Source organism: Anolis carolinensis, unplaced genomic scaffold, assembly GCF_035594765.1.
Source record: "Anolis carolinensis isolate JA03-04 unplaced genomic scaffold, rAnoCar3.1.pri scaffold_11, whole genome shotgun sequence".
NCBI lineage: Eukaryota > Metazoa > Chordata > Lepidosauria > Squamata > Dactyloidae > Anolis > Anolis carolinensis.
In genome coordinates, this window is record NW_026943822.1 from 24,361,941 (window position 1) to 24,384,361 (window position 22,421).

The 22,421-nt window shown below is 41.5% G+C and overlaps 1 protein-coding gene across 5 annotated transcripts; it reads right to left on the reverse strand.

The window, feature by feature from the left end:
* Positions 1 to 1,085: 1,085 nt before the first annotated feature.
* Positions 1,086 to 22,395, reverse strand: bnip2 (BCL2 interacting protein 2). 5 transcript variants are annotated; one of them, XM_016997123.2, is made up of 12 exons: positions 22,261 to 22,377; positions 18,766 to 18,935; positions 10,940 to 11,065; positions 10,668 to 10,732; positions 9,404 to 9,568; positions 7,548 to 7,724; positions 7,356 to 7,458; positions 5,752 to 5,883; positions 5,471 to 5,557; positions 5,271 to 5,369; positions 3,433 to 3,468; positions 1,086 to 1,592 (listed from the first exon to the last, which is right to left on the reverse strand). In XM_016997123.2, exons 3-12 carry the CDS (start codon positions 10,987 to 10,989, stop codon positions 1,541 to 1,543), a joined length of 966 nt encoding a protein of 321 aa, XP_016852612.2. In that variant the 5' UTR covers positions 10,990 to 11,065; positions 18,766 to 18,935; positions 22,261 to 22,377; the 3' UTR covers positions 1,086 to 1,540. The 5 variants fall into 5 exon arrangements, with proteins under 5 accessions (XP_016852612.2, XP_062819026.1, XP_062819025.1 ...); XM_062962956.1 differs by lacking the exon at positions 18,766 to 18,935 and having other exon boundaries at positions 1,086 to 1,589; positions 22,261 to 22,395; XM_062962955.1 differs by lacking the exon at positions 18,766 to 18,935 and having other exon boundaries at positions 22,261 to 22,395.
* Between the last annotated feature and the right edge of the window lie 26 nt (positions 22,396 to 22,421).

The following is a 22,421-nucleotide window of genomic DNA, read 5'->3' on the forward strand; positions in this document are numbered from 1 at the left end:
CTTGAGGTTGGCGCATGCGCCGAAGGGGAAAAGCAGAGAGAGGGAAGCTTGATGCCTTTGCTGCCTTCCCAAACAAATAGGCAATTTTGTTTTCCTGTTCCTGGTTTGAAAAGGTCATTTCCTGTTCCATTGAGCAGTGTATTAGGTGCCTATGGTCCTCTAGTCCTCCTTCTCTCCATATGTTTTTAAGGCTCCCCCCCCCCCCCCGGGCAGGAAGCAGCCAGGCTTTGGAGCTGCAAGGCAGTTCGATGATAATCAAGGTGACCAATTGCAACATTCAAAATAGCCTTGACTGGCAGCTTCAGAAACTCTAAAGTCAGGTCAGTAAATAAAGCGCCACGCTCAGAAAAATGGGAATTCCTGCTCTACTTAATTGGGGGACAGAAGGATGAAGAAAGAGACATTTGGGGAGGAAAGAATATTATGTTATGAAGATGAGATTTTGCCCTTCAACCTCAAACATTGTCTGTTATTTTAATGGTTTTCAAATACAAAAACATTGTGTTCTCGAAGGCTTTCCATGGCCGGAATCACTAGGTTGCTGTGAGTTTTCAAAGCTGTGTGGCCATGTTCCAGAAGCATTCCCTCCTGGCGTTTCGCCCACATTTATGACCGGCATCCTCAGAGGTTGTGATTTCTGTTGGAAAATAGGCAAGTGGGGTTTATATACTTTACTACTACAGTAGTCTCACTTATCCAACACTCGCTTATCCAACATCCTGGATTATCCAATGCATTTTTGTAGTCAATGTTTTCAAGACATCATGATATTTTGGTGATAAATTCGTAAATATAGTAATTACTACATAGCATTACTGCGTATTGAACTACCTTTTCTGTCAAATTTGTTGTATAACATGATGTCTTGGTGCTTCATTTGTAAAATCATAACCTAATTTGATGTTTAATAGACTTTTCCTTGATCCCTCCTTATTATCCAACATATTCGCTTATCCAACGTTCTGCCTGCCCGTTTATGTTGGATAAGTGAGACTCTACTGTATTATCATAACCCCGCTGTTTTTAATTCCACAACAAATCCACTGAGATTTCTAATGTTTGTCTGCCAAAAAGCCTCTGAACCATTATAAGAAATTGTCATGCACTTTTTATTACCATATGAATGACAGCAGTCATTTAACGGCCCGGTTGACCTGCATGTATTTTCTGCAGGCGAACCGTATAAAATATTGTTTTGAGACGTCATAAAAATATATATATTATATCTCTTTCCTTAACATTTAAGCATATAAATATTTTTACTTGAATAAGCATCATTTAGGATAAAAAAACGAAACCAACGGGTGCCTCTTAAGGACGCTTTTGCGACATGGACGTATAAAAGGGTGATAATGAAGGCGGCTAGTAAGCGTCACTATGGAGCCCGGGCTCCCATTCGGCGTCAGGCAGTCCTTTGGGCAAAAAGTCCAGAAGCCGATCTCTTCCTTCGGTCGATCGGGATTCGATCCGCGCAAGACGTCATATTTCCTTCCTCACTTTCTTCAGTCTTGACTCGAAATCAGAAAGGCACAGAAATACCCTACTGCTCCGTCTTCTGCTCCTGTTTCCCATTAAGTTCCTGGTCGACTCTGCTTGTTAGGGAAAGAAAGGGAAAAGGTTAACAATCCAAACCTTCTTCCAACTTGAGATTCGTTACAGGGGTGGAAAAAAAGCAGAATGATTTCTATTATTGAGCAATTGCAATGAACATGAAACAAAGGCAAGGGGAGCAGCAAACTGTCGTTCTCCTACAAATCATGACTTTTTAAAGAGTGACAAGCAAGTTACAGCTTTGAAAGAAAAAAATCTGAATTCAAAGACAGAACTAATAGAGGAATGCAATGAGGAGTGAAATTAGGCCTGTCCAAGGCTTTCATGGCCAGAATCACTGCGTTGTTGTGAGTTTTCCAGGCTGTATAAAACCCAGAAACTATTCCTATTACGTATGTGATTTTAGAGATTATTATTACAATAGAGTCTCACTTATCCAGCATTTGCTTATCCAACGTTCTGGATTATCCAATGCAGTAGTCAATGTTTTTGTAGTCAATGTTTTTAATACATTGGGATGTTTTGGTGCTAAATATGTAAATACAATAATTACAGTAGTCTCTCACTTATCCAACATAAACAGGCCGGCAGAATGTTGGATAAGCGAATATGTTGGATAATAAGGAGGCATTAAGGAAAAGCCTATTAAATATCAAATTAGGTTATGATTTTACAAATGAAGCACCAAAACATCATGTTAGACAACAAATTTGGCAGAAAAAGTAGTTCAATAGGCAGTAATGCTATGTGGTAATTACTGTATTTATGAATTTAGTACGAAAATATCACAATATATTGAAAACATTGACTACAATAATGCGTTGGATAATCCAGAATATTGGATAAGCGAGTGTTGGATAAGTGAGACTCTACTGTACTACAAAGCATTACCATGTATTGAACTAGTTTTTCTGTCAAATTTGTTGTAAAAGATGATGTTTTGGTGCTTAATTTGTAAAATCATAATGTAATTTCATGTTTAAGTCTTTTCCTTAATCCCTCCTTATTATCCAACATATTCACTTATCCAGCGTTCTGCCGGCCCGTTTATGTTGGATAAGTGAGACTCTACTGTATTTGTATCCTGCTTTTTCTCTCTCTTAAAAGAAACAGAGACTCAGGGTAAAAGCAGAGCATTCTTTCAAAGCCATGCGTGGCTTGATGGAAAACAAACAAACAAAAATAATTCTCTGCATAACTAGTAATGTGTTGTCTAAATTCCTTCTAATGTTAACATGGAAAAGCATAAGCTGTGTGAAAGCGAACTGAGGATGCTAATAGGCAGACACAGCTTTTCTAATATCGCTCTGCAAAAAAGTATTTCCCATGTTTTTCATAGTTGGAGCCTTACTTCACAAGAGAAAAACGATCCTATAACGGGCACATTTGGATCAAGTGATGTTGGTTAATAGCAACAGCAACACCAATGGCCGGAACTGGTTAGTATTGGCAAGGGATGTTAGTGGGTGATACCTGAAGCCTCAGAAAAACCCGGCATGCACCATTAAGAGCAAGAAAGAGAACATAGTGTAAATGCAGACAGCACAAAGGATTTGTTTTTTATACTGTGGTTTGAGCAAATCAAGCCGTTCAGCTATGTAACAGCGGCTGAGTCAAAGTCATTCTGGATCCAGAATTAGGAAAGTGCTTTGCAGGAAGCACGCCTGGAAGGTTGGAAGATTACAGCAAGAATAAATCAGCCAGCCAATGCTCTAGCCTCGTTAATTTCCAAAGCATCAGATGGGAGAGATTAATGCGCGCCAGAGCCGGCTTCGATTCCCGCATGCTGTATGCATCCCAGCAAAACCTAATCCGTCCCAGCAAGAAGAGCCCAGCGCAGAGATTAGACACGGCCCTGATCAAGATGTGCGTTTCGTATACCTTTTGGCTTTCTTTCTAAATTTTTCTTCTTCATACCTTTGTGGGGGAAAATTTGATCTTTAGTACAACAGGAAGTAGACGGGTAGGCCAGCAAAAGTTCCCAAACCAGCTAACCGCCCTGATTTCACCCAAGCGCCCTGACTCAAAAACTTGGAAGAGAAGTTATCGGATTTAGTTCCTCTGGAATAAAAGCAAAGATTGTTTTGGGGGTGATGTGGCTCCATGTTAATGGCTTATGTCGCCTCCTCTTCCGTGATGGAGTTCAGAGCTCTGTACGTCTGTTTGTCCATATAGTGGGCATCAACTTCCATGGATGATTTTGGGAACTGATTCAATTAGGAATAATAATAGTAACAACAACAACAACAGTATGATATTTGACTTCCGTTGTTCCTCCTTGTGCCCTTGATGGTTTGGGTGTAATAAAAATTACCCAATAGTATTGTTACAGTTTCCCCCCCCCCTCCCTTCTTAATACTCTTGATACATTTTGAAAATGTTTTATTTGTTCGTGTTTATATAATCTTATTTTATATATAACCTTTTTTCTTTTTTCTTATATATATTAATATTATTATTTTTCTTTTAGTTTTCTTTTTTTACTCTTCATTTTATTTTTTACTTTTACTTTTTCTTTTTGGATCAGGATGAACTATGGGTGTGGGTTTATTATTATTATTATTATTATTATTATTATTATTATTATTATGTTCTTTTCTTTTTAAATCTTATTCTTGATCTGTACTATCTTTTCACTCACCTTTCCTATTGAAAAAAATGTTCTCACACTTTCGCTGTATTTGATATCTGAAACTTCAATTAAAATGTTTTTTTAAAAAAACAACAACAGTATGTAACAAAATTTGAAAAAAAATCTGTTCTTGGTTTGAAAGTGTTATTTCAAAATGGCCCATAGCCTATGGTGCTTGACCACAGATTGGGATTACCGTCTATGTTTTAAGTTATTTTAACTTTTGTAAGATGTGTTATTATATTGTGATTTTATTGTGTTACTGTTTTTATTGATGTAATACTGTTTTGGGCTTGTCCCAGTGTTAGCCACCCCGAGTCCTTCGGGAGATGGAGCAGGGCATAAATAAAGTTTATATTATTATTATTATTATTATTATTATTATTATTATTATTATTATTATTTCCTGTTTAATTGTGCAGTCATTACTTTGAAAGTTGTTGTTATACTCCAGAAACTTCATTTTTGTGGCTGGCACAAACTAGGTTGCAATTGGTTGAGATTCTGTCAGATATTCATTGCAAAACTCTAGCAAAATGCAAAGTTTGTGCAGTGTAATAAACTTTTTCCATGTTTTTATGATAGAACCAATTAGGAAATGACATTGAGAGCCCAGGAATAAAAATATTGTTACATAATAATGTTGTTGTTGTTGTTGTTGTTCCGGATTACCCCATAAGGTAGGTATAACATCATTCCCCACCAGCCATACTTTGGATCTGGAATGTGCCTTTGTTTTGGGAGCCCACCCTGGTTGGAAACTGAGAAATAAAGACATGGTATGATTACACCGAAAACACGTATTTATTTACCTAAAATTTGTTTTTTAAACTAAAACTTCTAGACGTAAACAAGGGTGTATATATAGTCCATGCACTGAATCAATAGAAACTTGGTAAGGCAACAAGGATGTAAATTCCTTTGATTCAATGGATCCCCCTCTAATTGGATTTAGGAATAGGATCTTGGCCTCAAACTTCTTCCAAAAGCAACATTTCTTCATATAGGGCACACCAACTTCCAAGGAAAGCCAGATAAAACATCACCATCACCATTATCATTATTATTATTTGAAACGGCAACCTACTGTTTTATGCATTCAGGGATGCTGACGTATTCCATAGGGATGAGCTCCGCCAGCTCCGTCAAAGTGAAGACATATTTGATTTTCTGGCTGAATTTTGAGCTTTAAAAAAAGAGAGATGGGAAAATTATTTTCACCATGAAAATGTGAAACATGCCAGTACTTAAAACCCAAAGAACTGGAGTAAATATGCTGAGATTTACCTGATAAAAGGCTTTGTGATTGCCAGGAGCGTCCGAATGAACCAGGAAGGATGAACAATAATCAAGGATTTCAGGTTTTTCCGTAACCTGAAGTGGAATTAGAATAACAATAGTAATTAAAAAAATAGGGGAGAGAGATCAACAAGAGAAGCAAAGCACACTTCTTTTTCCTCAAGGACCAAATTGGGCAATAGGATGTTCCCACCAACCAGAAATTTGACCTCCAGAGCTAGATCTCCTGCAGTATATTGGATAAATCCACATTTTCTCCTTCATCTTACCTCCTATCAATCTGCTGGTAACACTTCCGGAGCCAGCCCAGGCTGGGCATCTTCCGCCGCGTGGTGGCACCGTTCAGATAAACAATCATATAGTTTTCCGCAACCAGCAGCTCTAGCGTGCCAATAACATACCTGTTCAGAGACACAGAGAGACAAAATGAGAGAGAATGGAAAAGAAAGAACAGAATAAATGTCTTTCAGTCAACTTTTCTTAGATTTCATCACCATTAGCCATAATTCTTCAACAAGCATCACTGCATAGACATTGGTCAGGCCACTGAATTTAAAAGGCTTGAATTCTGCAGATAAGTATATTTTCTTACTTAATGCTTAGGTGTTTCTATGCCTTCGAATCGCCTCTTTCCTCAGAAATATAGCCTAAGACACAACTGAAGACCCATCTAAGTAGAAAGCCTACTTAGTCAATTTCAGTTTGTGAATTTAACCTGTATTTTAACTCAGTGTATCTTAATAATAATAATGATAAGTTTATTTATACCCCGCCTCCATCTCCCCCGAAGGGGACTCGGGGCAACTCACAGATAGTATCAGGTAAAAACAGTGACAATAAACAATACATCAGTAAACAAAAACATACACCAATCATAAAATTTAAACATTAACCTATGAAAATAAAAACACACTTAATAAAACACAGAATTAAAAACAGAGAAGTTGAGTAATAGATTAGCTAAAGTGAACTTTGTTAAAGCTGTAAGTATTTTACAACTTGTTCGTATTTTAATAGTGCTTTCATATTTTTGTTGAAATGATGTTGTACTCTGCATCAAGCCACAGGTAAAGGCAAATAATATATTTATCATTATTATCATTATCATTATTATTATTAACATTATTATCATTATTGACACAACAACATAGTATGACACAACAAACAAGATAGATATGCTGGATTTCATATCACAAAATCACAAGTCAAACACTTCCCAAGTGTCTAGGACTGTGTGATGTATTTTTGGATTATCATCATCATTATTATTATCAATAATAATAATAATAATAATAATAATAATAATAATAATTTTATTTGTATCCCGCCAGGGGACTCGGGGCAGCTCACAGAAATATCAGATACAAAACAATAACAAAGTACAATACATCAATAAACAATAACATGGACCAGTTATAATATTTAAACATTAACCAGAAAATAAAACACACTTACTAATAACATAGAAATTTAAAAAAGTGAGGTTGTAATGATAGATTAGCAAAGAGCACATTATAAGTTGCGGACTCAGAAACAGATAAAGTGTCACAGATTTGTTTGAGGTCAATTTGGGATGAGCGGAGCCCTGAGCTAATATCAAGTTATTATGATCATCATTATTATCATTATTACAGCACCTAGTATTCATTGGAGATCTCCTATCCAAGGACTAACCAAGGCACACTCTAACTTAGCTTCCCAAGTCAGGGACTTTTGGGGTATTTCCATGGTTGCTGTTGATTGCCATCAAGTTGCGTCCGAGTTATGGCAATCCATGAATGAGACACCTCCATATCTCCCCACCTTCAACAGCCCTACTCAAGTCCTCCAGACTCAAATCATGTCTTCCTTGACTGACTCCATAAATACTTACTTAAACAAATTATCCATCAGGTATCTGTAGTTTGGCTGGCCGCCTTCCGGCATGAAGCAAACCGCAAACACGACAATTGCGTTCAATCCATCGCCGTAATAACCTGAATTAAAACAGAAAAAAGGATCACTTAAAAAGAATTCCCTGCCACGAGTGGCTGGGCAGGGCCGTGACCGGTCTTCCTCCGCGTACCTCCGTGGCTGATCACCTTCTTGTAGGGCTCAATGGCCTTCATGTCCACCCGGTGATCCTGATCTCCAATCCGGAACATCCGCCACCGCCGCTCCTCCTCTTTGTCGTCCGATGCCGCGTATTCCGAAAATGACCCTTTTCTAATCACGTCAGTAGTTTTGGGCTTTGGAAGATCATCTGTCCACGTTTTGTTTTGAGGGGGGGAAAATCAAGAAATAGTAAAGAATTGTCCACTTGACCAAGAAGTGATACTGAAAAGTCAAAATTCCTATCTTAAAATTGCTTTCATTACACCGTAAATCAGCAATTAAGCTGTAACTGCAAACAATGTTCTTAAAACTTCAAGTATAAAGCTGTGATTCCAAAGTCTTGAATGGATTTTTTAAAAAAAATCAGTGTTCCCTGATTAGATTTTAATTTGCCAAGCAAAACGGTGCCCTCATCAAGCCATTTCCAGCACCGGAGCAAGAAGTATTGGCGTATTCAGCATCCTTTTATTTTAATAAATCAATATTGGTTTCTCAGATCAGACTGTCGCTGAAGCCCCTTGATCAGACAATGGCCCTCAATCTCTTACCTTCTTCGCCTATAACCACCCCGCCATTTACACATTCGAATCATTTCTGTACACGGATTTCTGACAGTCATGCAACAGATGTTTCAATCAAAAAACCCAAGCAGAATCTTGGCAGCGCCCTAAAGGATACCGATCATCTTCATGGGCTTTGTCAAAATTTAATTTTAGTAGCACAAACCTTACCACAGAGGGGTGGGGAAACTACTGCAGCATGTTAGTAGTTTGTTTCCAAGACAGAAGCTGTTAATGGAAACTATCCTTCCGGGAAAACGCAGACAGCCGCATTAAAGAGAAGAAAAGAGACAGAAACCTTATTCCAATGATGTACAATTCTAAACACTTGGGGGTGAGGGGGTTTCTGGTGCGGTTAGAAAGGCTTGCATAACATGAGCAGAACATTTTGCTTCTGCAGTCGGACTGTAAGGGGAAGCACGTGGATCCGGACGCCTGAAGCCTGGCAGAAAATCCAACCCAAAGAGATGCCTCAAGGAATCTTAACCCAGGGTCAAAATGGTCCAACATCAACTCAAAATATCCCTGCAGTTTCCATTCTGAAAGGCAGAAAATGGGTTCACTGATGGAAAAATTAGCCACCACCAGCCTTTGCTCTTATCTGTTAGCTAGAAGAAAGCAGCCAATTAGTTTCCACATGCTTTCAACTCCTTCCTCCTATAGCAGGCCTGTCAAACTCATTTCCATCTAGTAGCACATCGGCCTTATTATGCTGGCCTTCAAAATGGCCGTTGACTCCATGGACAGAAAATCCGTGGAGACAGAGGGCCAATTATAATTTTTTAAAATATATTACATGTATTGATAATATTCTGATGTAATACAATGTAATAAAAATAATTATTATACATAAATACTATATAAATAATATAATAACTTGTATATTATATGTAATATTACTAATAGTATTCCAATATATTCGTTTAGTACAACAGACTCAACAGAACGAACTGCAGCCTTCCAGGTGTTCCTGTATCCCAACTCCCACCCGCTCTAGTCATGACGTCTAAGAAATACAGGAATTGTAGCCCGGCCACATAAAAGGACGCGGTGGGCAGGTGCTGCAAAACATGTGTTTTGGACAGACTCTAATAGCCTTGCACATGTCTTGGCTGTTTTTTATTTTTGTTTATATTCTGCCTTTCTTTCTGGCCTTGCAAAGAACTGGACACCAAAGTGACACCGACTATTTGCTCCACAACCCCTCTGACCGACAACGCTGCAGGGAACAATCGCACACCCAAGGCTTAGAGATACAGCATCTTACCTTCCCATTCGAACTCGTTGCTGTTTTCAGACGGTGTGTCGATATCGTCCAGATCGATATCTTTGCTGTCGTCGAAGTCGGACAAAATCGAGTCCGCACTCTGATCCAGGGCTAGAGTGATATTTGGCGCAAGTAGTTTCTTCTTAACTTTGTTGCCATTCACTTCTAATTGGACGAGGAGAGGGGAAAAATCAGAGAAGGCCTGAAAGGGAACTGATGGATGAAAGCAAGCTCTCACTTCCTTTGTCTCAGTCCACAGAAGCTGAATGTTGCCAAGAAAAAGATTAAAACACAGACCGAGTAGCTGCTCCTGCCAAAACAAACCCTACTTCTGTAGTCTCAGTTTTCTTTTCACTGTTTCTGAAAGAGATACGCACACGGTTCTGCTAAATGAGACCTTCACATACAAAATCATGTATTTTTTATTTATTTAAAACTCAGAGAGCCCCACTGTGTTTTGGTATATTTAAACAGCTCTCAAGATTCATAATAGGTAAATAGTCTGAAGCAATTCCTATTAAAGTTCCCACTAAGCTGAATTCAAGGTTTTTTTTTTATACTTTAAAACAGCTTATTTCCTTGTTTCATATCCTGTTGGATCCATCCAGCCCTGAAAGACCCAGAGTGGAAAGTCAGGCAAGGCAAATATTGGAAGGGCAAGAAATACAGTAGAGTCTCACTTATCCAAGCCTTGCTTATCCAAGCTTCTGGATTATCCAATGCATTTTTGTAGTCAATGTTTTCAATATATCATGATATTTTGGTGCTAAATTTGTAAATACAGTAATTACAACATAACATTACTGTGTATTGAACTACTTTTTCTGTCAAATGTGTTGTATAACATGATGTTTTGGTGCTTAATTTGTAAAATCATAACCTAATTTGATGTTTAATTTGCTTTTCCTTAATCCCTCCTTATTATCCAACATATTTGCTTATCCAAGCTTCTGCCAGCCCATTTAGCTTGGATAAGTGAGACTCTACTGTATCTATTTTAATTTCTGAAGGGAAGTGTGGCCCTTGGCCCTACCTTTGGTGGTCCCAGTGACCTCAATACCCCTACCTTCTAAAAGAAAAATTGAGGCACTTTTAAAGACAATTTTAGACTAAAATCACACAGAAAATCCATCAGTTTCCATTGGAGTTCTTATCAAAATGGTGACAGCCACATCTAATTGCCATTTCAGAATAAAACGGAGGAAACATGTGGTCCACAAGGGGTGGAATTGGTTCTTAGCCCTTAGTTTAGAACAAATCTTACCCGGTTGGTCCCCTTCTCCTGAAGGATCTGGCAAGTCTTCCATGTGATCATCTTCTGGCAGAGGCCTGGAATGGAGAATCAAGGTCAACCAGAGAAGGCTCAACATCCAGAGATGAAAAGCCTTGAAAGGGGCACAGGAATGGGGTTCCCCCCTCCACACTTTTCCCTTGGACTGGCAGCGCCTTTCTCAGCCGTACATCTTATGACTACTAAACATTTTAAAAGTATGTAATATTCTGACAAGTCTACACTTTGCCATGACTAGTCCTGACCTTGGAAAATCTTCATCTTGCCACTCCTCCTTCAGCTCAACTCCTTCCATCCTCAGCGTCGCCTCAATAGCCGAGGCTGCTTCCGGCTGATCCAGATTGCCTCCTTTTTGTGTTAGACGTGAAGAACTGCAAAATAATAAGTATGTTTGAAAGAAGTCTTTTCTCAGCACTACTCATGGACTGAAACATCTTCCTAGGAAGTCAAGAGTTAAACATGGGAGGAAAGGTAAGTGATGCTGGCCCACTGGCTGCCAATTCCCTGCTCTGGCCCTCAGTGAAGCTCAGTGGTTTGCCTCGGACAGTAAAACGCCTTGCAAGTTCTCCATAAGGACTACTTTCACACTGGACTCTAGGAAACTATGATGAAGATTTCACAGTTTCTCCACTCCACCCAACATACCACAAAACAGTGATTTATACGTAGCTGGTGGATAAGATTTTGGCTTCGTGCCTCACAACATAACCCGAGGCGCTATAGGCTTGGCACAGCTCATCCTTCTTGTTCAACCAGACAGGCATTTAAGAGCCTCCAGGAACATAAAAACACAGAACTATGGCAAAGTGACAGGGAAAATCAAGTTGATTGTGTGATGAGTTTCTTGCTGAGTACCACATTCAATATTTACAAACAGGTTGCAAAAGCATTGGCATTTATATCCAAGAAAAGCTCAGAATATTGTCACGTTGTCTTCTACCTAACTAGAACAAGGAACTGCAATACTGTATATACTCGAGTATAAGCCTAGTTTTTCAGCCCTTTTTTAAGGCTGAAAAAGCTCCCCTCGGCTTATACTCGAGAGAGGGTCCTGGCTGGCTTCTATTATACTTGAGTATAAAGGTATTCAGAGTTGGACAGTCTTATCTTATTAAAGTTTTATTATTATCTTAAATTAGTTTTATATAAATATTCAAAAACTGTTATGATTGAGCCTCATGGCTCTGTTACTGACAGACGTGGGCGTAAGACTCCTCGAGAGTCAGATACTCTCGAGGAGCGAGAGAGAAAAAGACTGCGAGACATATTTGCAGCACCATCTGACGAGGAGTCTTTCGAAGGGTTTACGGAGAGAATGGAGGAGGGGCTGGTTAGCTCAGAGGAGGATGAGATGGATTGGACTCGGGTAAGGGAGGAAGTGGGTGCCACTGGCCATGATGGGACAGAAGATGAATGGGGACCTTCAGGATTAGACCCATGGTTTAGCTGGAGGGATGGGACGGGATCCACAGCTGGAGATGCTGTTGGGCGTAGTCAGAGGTGTTCCAGCTCTGACGAGGAAAGTGATGAGGAAACGCCCGGGTTAAGGAGGACAGCTGACAGTGATGAAGATTTGTAACTGGCATAAAATGGGGCTTGAGAGCAATTGCAAATTGCGTTGGGCAAGGTAATCTGGGCAAACGCTTGGGATCCGTGTGTGTGTGGGACGCTTCCCTGAAGACTTGTGTGCTTTCCTGTGCTGTGACGTAAGTTGATTGGAATCCAGGGTCAGACGGCGGGAGGGATTGTGTGGGCATTTGTTTGTGCAAACCTGTGCTTACTCTTATTAGCTTGACCTTCCGTCGTCTTCTTGACGGACGCCATCTCCTGCTTTGAGAACTCGGACTGAACTGACCACGGCTTGTCTTCCCCCCTTCTTGGACTTGGAAAAACTACAAACGTCTGCTTCTGGCTTTGATCTACGGAACGGAACTGGTCTACTCAACTGCTACAATCCTTGGCTGATTTACTCGTGTTGGAGATCCTGTCTGCTGTGTGTGTGTGGGGGAGCGACGCAAGTTACTCTAAGCACAGTGTTGGCAGCAGAGAGGAATCTGCTGCCAATTAGTTGCATTCTTTGTATCTTTTGTTCCTTGGCTTTCGTTTCGTTTATACCCAGGCTGAAGCAAGCAGTTTGTTTTTACCCGGATTAAACTCCGGTTTAATCCGGTTTATCTTTTGAACATTTACTTTTGCCCCTTTTTGCTCCTAAAGGCAAAAACTGCCTGGCCCTTGTGTTTTACGGGCATTTTTGAGTTCTGTAATCTAATAAACTCTGTTACTTTGAATCTTGTGGCGTTCTGTCCTTGACAGATTGCCCAACGCCCATAAAAAGTTTATTGCAGCAATAAACCCGTCAGGAAGACGATGGATGAGTTAAGGGCCAAAGTAGACCAATTGCAAACGGCTTTTACCGTTATCCAAACAGCTCAGGCTGTGAAAGGACATGTTTTGACTCCTGAACGCTTTGACGGAACCAGGTGCAAGTTGCCAACCTTTTTGGCACAAGTGGAGCTTTATTTTTCTCAGCTCAGTGCTCATGCTTTTCCTACAGACACTAGCAAGGTGGCCTTTATTTTGAGTTTGTTGACCGGTCCCGCAGGACAATGGGCCACTAATTTAATTTTGGGAAATGACCCAGTCAAGGACAATTTGAATAATTTCAAAAAATTGTTAACTGATACTTTTGGGGATCCTCTCCGCACGGAGAACGCTGGGTGGGCTCTGTATCGGTTGAAACAGGGAAAGGGGACTGTTTTGGATTACTTAAATAAGTTTAACCTGTATCGCCACCAGCTGGATTGGGGGGAAAATGCATTCATGCTTTTATTTACTGCCGGGTTAAGTGATATGCTCCAGGATGAATTAGCACGCTTGGAGCCGGCTGAAAGCTGGGACGCCTTAGTAGCTAAGGTGCTGCGTTTAGACGCAAGGTTCGAGGCTCGTAAACACTCAAAAGCAATGTGTGCGCCACCCATGCATGTAACCAGGGCACCTGTGGTGATGGGGGAAGAGCCCATGGAGCTTGGGGTCTTTAAAAAGCTGTCTACAGAGGAAAAGAGCCGTAGGAGGCAGCTGGGCTTGTGTTTGTACTGTGGGAATACTGGGCATTTTGCCAAAAATTGTAATGTGAAACCTTCCCAGCTTTCGGGAAAAGGCCAGCCCTAGTGCGACGTGAGTCCAACGCACTAGGGCTCCTCAAGCAGTCAACTGAGGGGAGGAAGCATGTTTTCGTACCCATTACATTATCTGTTGGGGGAAGGGAACTTGTTTCTACTTTGGCACTGCTGGACTCAGGGGCTACGGTCTCCTATGTAGATATTGAGTTTGCTAAGAAGCATGGCATTCCTAGAGTGCGCAAGGCATGCGACGTGTGGGTGGAAGGAGCAGATGGGAGACTGCTGGAGACTGGGGTGGTTAACCATGAAACCTCAGCAGTAACGTGGGAGGTGCAGGGAGTAACGGGAACGTTTGTGTGGGATATTACGAGCTTGCCTAGATATGATGTGATCCTGGGGATGGATTGGCTAGCTGTAGTAAACCCACATGTAGATTGGGCAACACGTAAAGTGATCTTAAAGAGGCAGGATTGTTGCACTCTAAATGTTACTCATTCTGATATGGAGGGAGTGCCTGCTGAGTATGGGGAGTTCTCTGATGTATTTTGTAAAAGAGAAGCGGACAAATTACCACCGCACAGGCCATATGATTGCGCCATCAAGTTGGCAGAAGGTGCGAAACTGCCAGCAGGGAGGCTGTATGCCTTGACTGTACCGGAAAGGCAAGCTTTGCGGGAGTTTCTAGATGAAAATTTAGCCAAGGGGTTTATTCGCCCATCTAGTTCTCCAACTGCGGCACCGGTATTCTTTGTAGCCAAAAAGACTGGGGAACTTAGGTTGGTCTGCGATTATCGGATCCTAAACAAATACACCATTCGGGATAGGTACCCGCTGCCTTTAATCTCGGAACTGTTATCAAGGGTGCAAGGGGCTAAGGTCTTTACCAAGCTTGACCTGCGGGGGGCCTATAACTTAATCCGTATACGGGAAGGGGATGAATGGAAGACGGCATTTAACACGTGTTTCGGATGCCACGAGTTCCGAGTCATGCCTTTTGGGCTTTGTAATGCTCCTGCGGTATTCCAGAGGTTCATGAACGATGTGTTCAGGGACCTAATTGACCAATTTTTAGTGATTTATTTGGATGATATCTTGATTTTTTCTAAGGACGAGAAAGAACATCGTCAACATGTCAAGCAGGTTCTGCACCGACTGCGGGCTAATGGGCTTTTCGCCAAGGCTTCCAAGTGCGTCTTTCATGTGCCTGAAGTGGAGTTCCTAGGTCATGTAGTGTCAGGTAGGGAACTTAAAATGGACCCACATAAGGTTGACGCCGTCAACTCATGGCAGGAGCTGAAGACTAAGAAGGATGTACAAAGGTTCTTGGGTTTCGCTAATTACTACCGGGAGTTTATTCCGAATTTTGCAAAGCTCACGGTACCTTTGACGCAGCTTCTGCGCAAGAAACAGCCATTTGTGTGGGGGCGGGAAGCTCACGAGGCGTTTCTACAACTAAAGTCTAGTTTTCAATCGGACAACATACTAACCCATCCTGATGTTGACAGACCGTTCGTGGTAGAAGCGGACGCTTCTAGCTACGCGTTGGGGGCTGTATTGTCTCAGAAGGATTCCTCAGGGACCTTGCGTCCCTGTGGATTTTACTCGCGGCAACTAACACCCTTCGAGCAGAACTATACCATATGGGAGAAGGAGTTGTTGGCGATTAAGGTGGCGTTTGAGGTGTGGCGGCACTGGCTTGAAGGGGCACGGCACCAGATCGTGGTCAGATCTGATCACAAGAACTTAGAGCACTTGCAAACAGCAAAGAAGTTAAACCAGCGTCAAATCCGCTGGGCTTTGTTTTTCTCCAGGTTTAACTTCAAGGTGCAGTTCGTGGAGGGGAAGGCAAACTTGCGGGCCGATGCTTTATCCCGCAAGCCGGAATTTAAGACCAATGAGCAGGTAGTATGTCAGACCATCTTGCCTACTGCCTCTCTGTGTGTTGTAGATAATGAGCTTGGGTTACATGACCAGATTCTTGAGGCTCAGAAGGATGATGTATGGACTCAGGAGCAACTGATGCTGCTCTCTGCAGGTAACCGTACCATACTGCCGCATCTTCAGGATCAAGACGGGGTATTGGTGCGTAGGGGGCAGGTTTACGTACCAGTAGGGACCCTCAGGTTGGAGGTGATTAGAGCCCACCATGACGAACCCATGGCTGGGCACTTTGGCAGGTTCAAGACCGTACAGCTTATCACCAGGAGCTACTGGTGGCCAAAGATGCGGCAAGACATTCTGCGCTTTTGTGACAGCTGCGCCGTTTGTCAGCAGAGTAAGACGCCTGTTGGGCGCCCTAGAGGGTTGTTATCGTCTTTACCTGTTCCGGAGAGGCCATGGCAAATCATTTCCATGGATTTTATTTCAGATTTGCCTAAGTCTGGGGGTTATACTTGTATTTGGGTGGTGGTGGATTTATTTAGTAAACTGGCTCATTTTATTCCTTGTTCAACCATTCCGGCGGCCCCTACGTTGGCCTTACTATTTACAAAGCACATCTATCGTTTGCACGGAGCACCCGAGGTGATTATTTCAGATAGGGCTCCGCAATTTGTGTCACGCTTTTGGAAACACTTCCATGAGTGTTTGGGGACTAAGTTAAACGTGTCTTCAGCTTTCCATCCGCAAACGGATGGACAGTCGGAACGGGTTAATGGGCTCTTAGAGCAGTATCTGCGTTGTTTTTGTTTAGATCAACCCACGGCTTGGGTAAAGTGGTTACCGGTGGCGGAATTTGCTTACAACAATGCGGTGCACACGTCTAGTCAGCATACGCCATTTGAGCTAACTTATGGTTTTCACCCACGGGGAGGTGTGGCGCCGTCGACCAATGTGGTCTCTTCGGACCCTGTGTACCGCTCTTCGGAAATGGCTGCATTGCATGATGTTGCCCGTCGCTTACTGTTGGAAGCTAAGGCAACGCAGAAGACTCAGGCTGACCGCCACAGGCAGGCAGGGGAGGAGTTGGAAGAAGGGGATTTGGTGTGGTTATCTTCCAAACATATTAAACAGGCTGGGGGAAAGTTTGCGCCTCGGTATTTGGGTCCCTTTCCTATCGTTAAAAAGATTTCTTCTGTTGCGTTTCGTTTGCGTTTACCGTCTAGTTTAAAGGTCCATCCAGTCTTTCATCGTTCGCTGTTGAAACTTGATACCTCTAGTCGTCGTGGTGCTATAGCGGAGGGTATCACTGCCACTTCTCCGCCATCGGGGGAGGAGGCCTTTGTGAGAGGGGATAGTGTTATGATTGAGCCTCATGGCTCTGTTACTGACAGACGTGGGCGTAAGACTCCTCGAGAGTCAGATACTCTCGAGGAGCGAGAGAGAAAAAGACTGCGAGACATATTTGCAGCACCATCTGACGAGGAGTCTTTCGAAGGGTTTACGGAGAGAATGGAGGAGGGGCTGGTTAGCTCAGAGGAGGATGAGATGGATTGGACTCGGGTAAGGGAGGAAGTGGGTGCCACTGGCCATGATGGGACAGAAGATGAATGGGGACCTTCAGGATTAGACCCATGGTTTAGCTGGAGGGATGGGACGGGATCCACAGCTGGAGATGCTGTTGGGCGTAGTCAGAGGTGTTCCAGCTCTGACGAGGAAAGTGATGAGGAAACGCCCGGGTTAAGGAGGACAGCTGACAGTGATGAAGATTTGTAACTGGCATAAAATGGGGCTTGAGAGCAATTGCAAATTGCGTTGGGCAAGGTAATCTGGGCAAACGCTTGGGATCCGTGTGTGTGTGGGACGCTTCCCTGAAGACTTGTGTGCTTTCCTGTGCTGTGACGTAAGTTGATTGGAATCCAGGGTCAGACGGCGGGAGGGATTGTGTGGGCATTTGTTTGTGCAAACCTGTGCTTACTCTTATTAGCTTGACCTTCCGTCGTCTTCTTGACGGACGCCATCTCCTGCTTTGAGAACTCGGACTGAACTGACCACGGCTTGTCTTCCCCCCTTCTTGGACTTGGAAAAACTACAAACGTCTGCTTCTGGCTTTGATCTACGGAACGGAACTGGTCTACTCAACTGCTACAATCCTTGGCTGATTTACTCGTGTTGGAGATCCTGTCTGCTGTGTGTGTGTGGGGGAGCGACGCAAGTTACTCTAAGCACAGTGTTGGCAGCAGAGAGGAATCTGCTGCCAATTAGTTGCATTCTTTGTATCTTTTGTTCCTTGGCTTTCGTTTCGTTTATACCCAGGCTGAAGCAAGCAGTTTGTTTTTACCCGGATTAAACTCCGGTTTAATCCGGTTTATCTTTTGAACATTTACTTTTGCCCCTTTTTGCTCCTAAAGGCAAAAACTGCCTGGCCCTTGTGTTTTACGGGCATTTTTGAGTTCTGTAATCTAATAAACTCTGTTACTTTGAATCTTGTGGCGTTCTGTCCTTGACAAAAACGTTTAACCCACTGATGCCTCAAATAATGCAATTTTATTAATATCTATTTTTATTTTTGAATTTGACCCATAGCTGCTGCATTTCCCACCCTCGTCTTATACTCGAGTCAGTAAGTTTTCCCAGTTTTTGTGGTAAAATTAGGTGCCTCGGCTTATATTCGGGTCAGCTTATACTCGAGTATATACAGGTAAGTCATGTTCACTGATTTCTATACAGATATGCACAATGTGGGGCATGCTCTTATTTTTCACGCCCGTCGAGACCTCATTGTTTTCTTTATCCAAGAGTCTTTTGCTTCTTAATTTTTTAAATAAAAAAACCTAATCCTTGTGTTTATACCTTCAATGATCTGCATACAGCTCCTCTTTCCAGCATGTTTACACTGAGTAACTCTAACAGAGCATAAAAAGATTTACTTCCCGATGATTTTGGAGAGTTAATTCTCCATAAACTTGCATGGACTTCTAAGGGTGGGTATGTACATATAATTAACTGCTCATTTCCAAAAAAGTATGAACTAATTATTTGTAAAAGAAGATTATCTTCATATATTATTCTACCTGATGGATGTTTTCAAAATGAGAGCAACTTCCCTCTTTTCTCCACTTCCAAGATTCCCCCTGCCCCCATGACTGAAAAGCAGAAACTGTCTGTTTTTTCAGGACACCAGCTTCGTTTTCCATGCAACATCCGTTACTGCAAGTCACGCTTCTGCAACCCCTTCCTTCCTCTGCGAAGCAAACACAAAGGCCTTTCAATACATCCAGGGCGTCAGCAGCACAGTTACTTTGAATCCTAGGATATTGCCTATGCTGTAGCAAGCAAAACAGGGGCCACAACAACTGTGGAAGGCTGAGTTTAGGATGGTTTTAAGAAGGACATTTACAAATTACTGAGCCAAACGAGGGGATTTTGTGTATCTTTCCTTGTCCTTATGTTCCTGCACCTATCCCCGTTTTTAAATGTGCACTGTATTTGAAAATCATAATTTTTTTAAAAAAAAGAACAAAAAAACCCCCAACAAATTACTGAGCCAACATGAGTATGAAGGGACATAGGAAACTGCATTCTACTAGCTCTCCAAATATTACTCATGACTGGTTTTGCTTAGCTCCCAAAATTAGACGAGTATGTATTTATTTATGAAACACCTATTGTTTTTCTAGCCCTCTAAACAGTAGAATAATTTACATGAACTAAAATCGGTACAACATCCACACACAGGGTTCATGTTTACTCATGTTTTCATCTGTCTCTTCTCTCTTTATCATTTCCATTCCTTTTGCACATGTATCTCTGTGTGTACATCTATCAAATCCCTCTTCAGACAGGAATATGCTTTTTCGTTCTTTGTAAACCACTATGTCCAACAGGAATACATCTCTATATACAAAGTGATAAATCACTCCAATGACTGCTGATCATTCTTGAAACTGAACTTGTCACTTCATCAAAATACCCACAAGTTTTGCATTTGGATTGCGATTCACACACAACCCACTCACTCATAGCCATAAAAGTCCATACTTTGGCACTTCAGTCCATGCAAATGATGTGGATCTGAGGCTATAAAAGCTTATGTTACCAACTGCCTTCTTTCATTTAGTCTCAAAAGAGCTGGAAGGCCTCTTTGGGTGTAATATGACAGTAAAAACTCAAATGAAGGCGTAAAGAAAAAGCAAAGGGGAGGGAAAAGGTAATACTATATCCAGTATACATACACTGCAAACCTACATTCCAAAGATTCCTGCAAAATCTTCAAAACTTTATTTACTTTTCAGTTTTTGTGGATTATATTTTTTAAAGTACCACGATACTTCTTTTCTGTGATACTGAAACAGACTACTTGGACCTGAAAATCCATTTTTCCCAGGAGAAAGAAAAGCACTTCTGTCTCAACACACATATTCAAACTGGATTTTTATTCACGAAAGATGTTCCCAAATCCATGCTGAATTATGATTTTTTTAAAATTAAAATTGTGTATAAACAAAGCTGTCAACAACAACACTTAAACTATTTGAATCAGGACATTATTATTATTATTATTATTATTATTATTATTATTATTATTATTTCTGTTTAAACTATGAACTTAATTCCATTTGGGTTTCTAAGGGAAGAGGCATGTCAAAGGCTGATGACATAATGACATGCATTATCTGGCAAACACTCCCATACATTGCATTTAATGAAGTCATAATAAAACATGTTTAGTCTTCAAGGTGCCATAACATTTGCTAATCTAAGGACAGATAAGCGGACTTCCCAACATATGGCAATGAAAACTACTTAGAAATAGTATAATACTTGACTATTAAATAGTATTCTCATGCTCATGTTAAAACGCCTTAAATGTTATCTCTGGATGAAATGTTATCTCTGGGCGTGGACTCCTAAAGAAAAGGCTGGGAGGGACAGAAATGCAAACATGACAGGCAACAAATGCCTCATCAATTGTAGTCATTAGACAAACAAAACTTTAGCTGTGACGACATCTCTCTGAAGAGATGAGTTGAAAACAAGTCTTGAGATTAGAAAGATAAACTTTTATCCCTGTGCAAGCAATAGGAAAGCAACAAGGCAGAAGGAGAGGCTTGATATTATCCTCTTCTTGGTCATTTCTGTAATAGTCTGAGAACTGTGGGTGCAGCTACACTGCAGAATGAATGCAGTTTGATACCACTTGAACTGCCATGCCTCCATGCTATGCAATCCTAGGATTCATAGTTTGGTGAGGCACCAGAAATCTCCAGCAAAAGAACTCGTAAAACAAAAACTCCTTATTATTCCATAGCATTGAATCATGGCAGATAAAGTGGTGCCAAACTGTATCAATTATACAGTGCAGATGCACCCTCGGTCTCTTCAGGAAAATCGTGGCAAGAAAGCCCTGTCACTGTGTTATTATTTATAATTATTATTATTATCATGTTTATTTATATCCTGCTTTTTCTCTCCATAAGGAGACTCAAAGTGGCTAACATTAAAAGCATTACAATTTAAAATATACAAATATACAATATAATAACAAATAATAGTAACAACAAATATGTTATTATTATGTGTTGTCTAAGGCTTTTGTGGCGGGAATCATTGGGTTGCTGTGAATTTTCCGGGCTGTCTGGCCATGTTCCAGAAGCATTCTCTCCTAACGTTTCGCCCACATCTACGGCAGACATCATCAGGGGTTGTGAGGTGTTGGAAACTAGGCAGGTGGGGTATATATATCTCTCTCTCTGTGGAATGATGTCCAGGGTGGGGGAAAAAATTCTTGTCTCTTGGAGGCAACTCTTATCTTTTTGATAATAATATTATAATGGAATACAATATTATACTACTAATAATGCAATATAATATTAACTATATATTATATATTAAATGTAATATTACTAATAATATTACCGTATAATATAGTAATTTAATGCTTATATTGTGCTATGCTAATAATATATTTATGTACATTTGTAAGCCGCTCTGAGTCCCCTTCGGGGTGAGAAGAACGGGATATAAATGTAGTAAATAAATAAATATAATAAATAATGTTGCCATGGGTCACCTTGATGGGCACTGAATAGCCTTGCAGCTTCAAAGCCTGGCTGCTTCCTGCCTGGGGGTGAGAGAAAAAACTCTTGTCTGCTGGAGGCAAGTGTGAATGTTGCCATGGGTCACCTTGATTAGCATTGAAGAGCCTTGCAGCTTCAAAGCCTGGCTGCTTCCTGCCTTGGGGAATCCTTCGTTTGGAGGTGTTAGCTGGCCCTCCCAACAAAGGAGTCCCCCATGCAGGAAGCAGCCAGGCTTTGAAGCTGAAAGGCTATTCAATGCTAATTCAAGGCTATTTCCTCTCCACAAGGCGGGGGCTCTGGGACAGGCAATGATTGGCAGGCCTCAAATTATGCAAATTGCATGCAAAGCGGTTCAGAAGCCCCTCCTCTTCACCCACAAAACAACCAACAGCCCTGCGAGGTAGGCCTCTTCCCTTTGGACCCCAGGCAGGCCTCTTATTTCCCTTTGAGGCCCACATCCCATAATATTTCTCCCCCTTTTATACTCACCAAAAGGAAAAGAGAAGAAAAAATAACCCCGGAAAAGGGCGTCCCTTCAGCCCCTCAAACAACACCCTCAGCCGGCCATTTTGTAAGAGCGGCGACCTCGCCCCGGAAGCAGTCTCCACCAAGCCGGGAGCCAATCGAGACCACCGAGGAAAGACACCGAG

Bases quoted from the DNA above. Each gene is read 5' to 3' on its own strand.
- bnip2 (XM_062962955.1), bottom strand. From the start codon at position 10,989: ATGGAAGGAGTTGAGCTGAAGGAGGAGTGGCAAGATGAAGATTTTCCA. The intron at 9,569-10,667 runs GTAAGATTTGTT...TCGTCCAATTAG, and splicing joins AGGAGAAGGGGACCAACCGG to AAGTGAATGGCAACAAAGTT. The intron at 7,725-9,403 runs GTAAGATGCTGT...AAACGTGGACAG, and splicing joins CAACGAGTTCGAATGGGAAG to ATGATCTTCCAAAGCCCAAA.